The sequence below is a fragment of the Meriones unguiculatus genome, chromosome 8 (assembly GCF_030254825.1).
Source record: "Meriones unguiculatus strain TT.TT164.6M chromosome 8, Bangor_MerUng_6.1, whole genome shotgun sequence".
NCBI classification, from domain to species: domain Eukaryota; kingdom Metazoa; phylum Chordata; class Mammalia; order Rodentia; family Muridae; genus Meriones; species Meriones unguiculatus.
Genome location: NC_083356.1, coordinates 25,819,503 through 25,826,218, shown reverse-complemented (window position 1 = coordinate 25,826,218; position 6,716 = coordinate 25,819,503). Strand labels below are relative to the sequence as shown.

General features: G+C 58.3%; 1 protein-coding gene across 2 annotated transcripts; it reads right to left on the bottom strand.

Moving 5' to 3' along the window:
- Window positions 1-1,036: 1,036 nt before the first annotated feature.
- On the bottom strand, window positions 1,037-4,547 carry Arc (activity regulated cytoskeleton associated protein). Of its 2 annotated transcripts, none has more exons than XM_021659488.2 (3): window positions 2,500-4,547; window positions 2,114-2,263; window positions 1,037-1,938 (listed from the first exon to the last, which is right to left on the bottom strand). In XM_021659488.2, exon 1 carries the CDS (start codon window positions 4,314-4,316, stop codon window positions 3,126-3,128), a length of 1,191 nt encoding a protein of 396 aa, XP_021515163.1. In that variant the 5' UTR covers window positions 4,317-4,547; the 3' UTR covers window positions 1,037-1,938; window positions 2,114-2,263; window positions 2,500-3,125. The 2 variants fall into 2 exon arrangements, with proteins under 2 accessions (XP_021515163.1, XP_021515170.1); XM_021659495.2 differs by having other exon boundaries at window positions 2,114-2,260.
- Window positions 4,548-6,716: the final 2,169 nt, after the last annotated feature.

The following is a 6,716-nucleotide window of genomic DNA, read 5'->3' as shown; positions in this document are numbered from 1 at the left end:
CTCCAGGCACCAGCAGGTGCAGCTCTTCCCTGGCTGGACCAGGCCGGGCTAGGCTGATGCCATTCCTGTCTTAAGCCTCGCTACCCTGCCCAGGGCTCCAGGAAGCAGAACCCCAGCAGATGGGGCAGTGGGCATTGGCAGATGACCATGACAATTTGTGACAAACTACTGGGCCATTGGATCATTTAAACACACTCTAAATCTGAGGTGCGCCAAAGGTGCCTCACAGGTATAGTGAAAGCTCAGAATGGGTGTGTGTGTGTGTGTGTGTGTGAGAGAGAGAGAGAGAGAGAGAGAGAGAGAGAGAGAGAGAGAGAGATCTGAAAAGCCAATGGCAACCATAAGGTTTCTAGGCTAGTGAGAAGCATTTTCCCATGGACACTAGAATTCTAGTTGTCCATGAACTTAATTAGACTAGGATGCTATGGCCTATCAGATAGTTCCTATCCACCATTCTCTCCCTGTCTCCTGCTGGCCCTACTCTCTGAGGTCTGGCTGGTAGGGGGTTTGAACCCCTTGTCCACCTCTCCTCCCTCTCAGTAACCTGACACTGTACACAGAGGTGACTTGGACAGGTTATTTCCAAGATCTGGAGCCCAGGCCTGGATACACTTAAGAGATGGTTTCTCATTTTGCAGATTAGAAAACCGAAGGCACAGAGGGATGGCAGTGTCTTTGGACAGGGGATGACCCTGTCCCCGCACTCCAGGCTGAGCAGTCTGGATGAGCCTAGCTCTGGGGAAGAGATCCCTTGCAGCACACCTTTCATCCCAGTAGGGTGATTGAAGGGCTTGTTCCTGGCTCAGGGTTAACAAACCCTACTGGTCAGAAGCCAGGGCTGAGCCAGACCTCAAGGCCATGGGGTTGGCCTCTAGAGACCCACTGAGGGCCTTTCAGGCCAAGGGCTGCAGACTTGGAATTTTCTCTGTGGTCCAAGAGCAGTGTTTCCCACCTCTTTGAACACTCACCATCAGTGACTCTTCTGAGGTCCTTCTTCAGCTCAGCCCACACCCTAGAGAAATGGCACATACTCAAGGAAATTTCATAGTTTTATTAACAAAATCTTATATTTATAGATATATATGTCTGTCTTCGAGGTAAGATGGTATGGGCAATGGCCTGGCTGGATATTCAAGGCTTGGTGGGAATAGGGGACAGCCACACTCTCTTTGACAACTCCAGGGTCTCCCTAGTCCCCAGGACCTCTCTACACCCTATGCCAGCCAAATGAATATGGGTCATGGCTTATGTGCAAAAATAAACCTGTGGGGGCTGGCAGGGGCACAGGGCGGAGGATCTCTCAGAACATCAGAACTGGTCACAGAACACCAGTGGACCAGGCAGACAGAGGAACTCCAACAAGGCCTACTCGGACTGCAGACACAGCAGCTACCAGCACGAGGTGGTTGGTGCTGGGGCATGGAGAGGTTTATCTGGGCAACAGCAGGGAAGGTCAGTGAAGTGCCTGGAACAGCCCAGGAGCCAAGGCCTGGGATCTCCTGGGTCTGGGCTTAGATCGACAGGCAGGGCACAGCAGGAAAGGACAGGCCTAGGCCAGCGCCTAAGCCTTAAGGCTCCTGCAAGGTTCTGGCGGGGGCCAATGGCCACGCAGCGAGCTGGGCTCTGTGCTAAGAGGGCCAGGGGTGCAGGCGGACCCTGCTCAAGCTGCAGTGGCTCATGGCGGGCAGCTAGTGGCCAGCGGGTGGGCATTATGGCAGACCCTGACTTCATGCTGGCCTGTCTTCACCTCCAGCTCTCGGGCTGAGCTGGGGCGCTGCCCTCTGCCAGGCACCTCCTCTCTGTAATCATGTTTTCTCTGCCTTGAAAGTGCCTTGGAGCTTCTGTGTAGGCAGCTTCAAGAGAGGAGGGGATGGTGCTGGTGCTGTGGTGGTGCCCATTCCAGACATGGCAGGAAAGACTTCTCAGCAGCCTTGAGACCTGCAGGAGACAGCAAACAGCAAGCTGGTTAGAGGACTGCTCACCCCTGCATCTGGGAGCAACAGTAGGTTACCCTGCTCCCAGCTGGTGCCCCGGGGGCCCAAAGGGACTTCTCAGATAATCCAGAGATCTGGAGAGTGGGGCTTGATTGGGACAGGAGGCAAGACTCTCTTACCTGGTGTCATCCTCCTGGCTCTGATGCTTCCAGCTGCTGCCTCAGCTGGGTGTGAGGACTCAGCCCCTCTTGGACCCTCCGCCTGCCATGGCTGAGTCACGGAACTGAGCTCTGCTTTTTTTTTTTTTTTTTCGCTGGTATGAATCACTGCTGAGGAGAGAAATCACAGGGTCCCTGTGAGCTGGCTTAGCAAACTCCCCCAGTGCTGCCCCCACCTCAGCCCCCTCGCTGGTCCATGGAGTCCCCAGTGCCCACTACAATGGCACACACCCTGAGGCCACTGCACTCCATCCCTGCAGCTGATTTGCTAGGAAAGCCCTGAAGGCTTCCTGGAAAGTGGGCTTAGTTCTGGCCCCAACCCTTAAGATACATGGGGCAGGGCTCACCTGGGGGCCAGGAGGTGCCAGGATGCCAGGTCTGCTGCTTCAGCTGCATTTGCGGCTTCAGCTCACCCCAGGGAGGGGAGCTAGGCTGCCCAAGTCTGGCCAGTCGCTCTGAGAGGCAGCTGGGGTGTCAGCTGGATCTGCTGTGTCTGCAGGGGCGGGCTGCATCCCCGGAAGTTGAAGTTCCCTCAGCACCTCTGATTCTGCTTTAGCATCTGCCCTGGGATGCCCCCGGGGTGTGGTGCCTACTGCTCTTTGCCTTCGGACACTTGGGTTTTCTGATTACCCAATGGGCCCCCGGGCACTGGAGCAGAACAAGGAAGCCAAAGGTGTTCTGTGATGGTCTGAGAGTGTAGTGGGTGAGTGAGACCAGTGGGGATGGGGCCAGGGTCACGGCAGACAGGTGAGGGGCAGGTGGTGGGTGGGAGCCCTGTGGGAGAGGGTCTTCTTGAGGTTCGATCCATGTCGCATGGCTGTGTGGCAGTTGTCTTGTGAGTCAGGCCAATGGGTGAGTAGATGTCTGGCTGGACAGAGCATCCCTTTGGGAGTCAGCCCCAGCTCAAGTCCTACTTGGCAAAAGCCACAGGCTGGGTGTGGCAGACAGGCTGGGGACCCTGGGGCTAGCCCCTCTATTCAGGCTGGGTCCGGTCACTGGCTACTGACTCGCTGGTGAGAGCAGGGGTGAGGGCCTCAGTCTCATCTTCCGTGGCCAGCGGGGTGCCAGAAGGCTCGGCCGCCTGCTCCAGGCCGTCCTGCACTTCCATGCCCCTCTGAATGAGCTGCTCGAGGGTCTTGGGGAGCGGGTGGCGCAGAAAACGCTTGAGCTTGGGCTGCAGGGTGCCCACCACATACTGGATGATCTCCTCCTCGTCGGCGTCCACATACAGTGTCTGATACAGGTCCCGCTTGCGCCAGAGAAACTGGTCAAGCGGCTCACCCTGCTTCTGCGGCAGGTCCAGCTCCCGCTGGATGGCTTCCCGGGAGAGAGTGCCCTCGCTGTACTGCAGAAACTCCTTCTTGAACTCCACCCAGTTCTTGACGGAGCCCTGCTTGAACTCCCACCACTTCTTGGCTGGCCCGTTCATGTGGTTCTGGATCTGGGACAGCCAGTATTCTTCAGAGCCACCCACCTGCCTCAGGTACTCTTCCAGGTGCCTCAGGAACTCCCGTGGGTCCTCGAAGATCTGGGTATCCACACCAGGGCTTGGCTGCCCATCTTCACCTGGCCCCCAAGACTGGTACTGCTGGGCCTCAACTGACTCCTGTTCAGGAAGCTCTCCCACGGCAGGCGGTGGGGTGATGGCGTAGGGGCTGACAGTGTAGTCGTAGCCATCAGCTTCCTGGCAGTAGGGCTCTGGACCCCCCACACCTACAGAGACAGTGTGGCGAGCTGGCTCGCTGCCCACCGGGTACTTGCCGCCCATGGACTCCAGGCGGTCGGCCCACCTCTCCAGACGGTAGAAGACCTCCCTCCACACGTGCATCTCACGCTTGACCCAGCGCTCCAGGTTGGCGATGGTCTCCTGGCAGCGGCACAGGCAGGCCTTGATGGACTTTTTCCAGCGCTGTGAGTCGCCGGTGGGCACATAGCCGTCCAAGTTGTTCTCCAGCTTGCCCACCGACCTGTGCAACCCTTTCAGCTCTCGCTCCACCTGCTTGGACACTTCGGTCAGCAGGTGCCGGTGGGTCCTCCGCACGTGCTCCAGCATCTCAGCTCGGCACTTACCAATCTGCAGGATCACGTTGGGCTTGGCGGCCGGCCCACCCCGAGGGGCAGGGTAGGCGTGGAGGCCGCCGGTCGTCATATGGTCCAGCTCCATCTGCTCGTCGGTGCTGCGGCTCCGGACAGGCTAAGAACTCCTCCTCGGAGGCAGAAGCGGGAAGGAAGCAGAGCCGGCGGCTGCAGCGGGCGCGAAGCGGCGATGGCAAGTGTGCAGTGGTCCGCAGAGCTTAGCGAGTGTGGCAGGCGCTCCGCCGCTGAAGCTGCTGAGGCCCAGGGACTGCGGCTGCCGTAGGACTACTCGCCCGAGCACTGCGCTGGAGCCGCCAGCCGCGGCTTTTTATGCTGCGCGGGGCCCGTGGGCGGCAGCTCGCCGAGCCCTGGCTCCCATTGGCCGCGCCCAGGCTCCGCGCCAGCGCCCGCCCGCGCCCTCTCCTGCCGCAGGCCCCGCCTCCTCCGCGCCTACTTGCTTCTCTCCCGCGGTTGCCCGCAAGGACCCGCCCCTTCACATCCCGGAGTGACTAATCTGCTCTGCTGCGCGCCTCCCACCAGGACAGGAGGGACCAAGGGGACCAGAGATACCCTCCTCTAATGAGGCTAAGGCAGGTTATTACCTGCTGTTTGTTCTCAGGGTCTCATGATCTCTTTTCCTGGGGAGCAGCACACCCCTCTGGATGGTTGGTGTGCCCATCCTGACCCTTGCCCAACCTGACCACACAGTATACAACCTCAGAAGAGCCTGGAAGGAACCTCTTACTCCAGACCCATCCATCTTCAGCTGCCTTTGGTTAGTGGCCACACACACACACACACAGAGAGAGAGAGAGAGAGAGAGAGAGAGAGAGAGAGAGAGAGAGAGAGACCGACAGAGACAGAACTGCCAAACCTCACCCCAATAGTCTTAAGTCCAGGTTCTAGCCTGGTCCAACACTGTTAGGGAACTCCACTTGGGCAAGGCTTTTCTGGGCCCCTGCGTTGGTGTGTTTGTGAAGACTGGGTGACCCTGTCGGTACACCAGTGGCTGAACAGGACTGCAGTGCCCCGAAGTGGATGTATCACTTGAGCCTGCCCAGACACTGGGCTAAGGAATAGGGGTAGCGGCAGGTGTGGGCAACATTGCTGAACCCTGAACCCCCAGGACGCGGCTAGAACTGGGCCAGAAGCTTCCAGACTTCTAAGAGGTTAGGCTGGAGGAAGGAGGGCGGGAAGGAGCAGGAGGAGGAAGGGAAGAGGAACAGGAGCTGGCAGAGGAAAGCGAGATACCATATAAGGAATGGGGCTCCGGAAGCTGAGATTCCCTCTAGAGGGAGGCCCTTCCGACTCCCTGGCAACAGCGCTGTGGTGCAGTGGGGGAGGGCATCCTTCTCGGCTTACTCCAGTATCTGGATACATGGGTCTGGGTATCCCGTGCTCTGATGTTACCTGGGGACATATCACTGCCCACAACAGAAGAAGCCTGCAGGGGCCCACAGACACATGGTGGGCAAGAACCTTTCCCCTTTCTGCCAGCTCCCCCTCGCTCACACTCCTGCATACACAATGAACACTCATAGCGCCCCCCCACCCCGAGCATTTAGCCTACTCACAGCCCTCTATGTACACTCATGCCCCCCACTCACAGCCTTACAGAAACACCAGTACCCCCACTCACAGCCCTCTATGTACACTCATGCCCCCCACTCACAGCCTTACAGAAACACCAGTACCCCCACTCACAGCCCTCTATGTACACTCATGCCCCCCACTCACAGCCCTCTATGTACACTCATGCCCCCCACTCACAGCCCTCTATGTAACTCATGCCCCCCACACTCACAGCCCTCTATGTAACTCATGCCCCCCCCACTCACAGCCCTCTATGTACACTCATGCCCCCCACTCACAGCCCTCTATGTAACTCATGGCCCCCCACTCACAGTCCCACACGGACACCGGCACCCCCACTCGCAGCCTTCCATGCAGACTCATGACCCCTGCTTATAATCCACACATGATGTTCACACCTCAGCCTCCCCCGATCCCACCCTTCGCCTACAGAAATCTCCTCACCTTGTACCCCTCAGAGCCCCTCCCCTGCCCTCAGGAAGTCTTGGGGGGTGGGGGCTGCCTCTCTTACAGCCAACCTGTCTCCTTCCCCCCCCCCATGGGGCTTCCATCCCTGAGGGGAATGTCTTTCTGGGAGGGAAAAAAAAAAAAAAAAAACTCTCCCAAAATGGCTCTCCTGGCATTTCTAATTAGAGGTGAGTGGGCGGACACAGAAGGCAGGCGGAGGGGCACCACCGCAGGGAGAGGAACCAGGCAGAGAAATTGCTAGAATAGGGACCAGCTAGAGTCATCCTGTGGAGGAATCCTGGGAGCTGGAAGCGGGAAGCCTGGGTCTGGAAGTAACTGAAAGTTGACCAAGGTCCTATGCCATGGAGTCAGGCTGATTAGCCAGCTGGACCCTATTGTGTCTGCACACACGTAAGCATGACAGCAACAGCCCTTCAGTGGCCAGGGT

What these genes read in the sequence shown, in the direction of transcription:
- Arc (XM_021659488.2), bottom strand. Translation starts at nt 4,316, where the DNA reads ATGGAGCTGGACCATATGACGACCGGCGGCCTCCACGCCTACCCTGCC.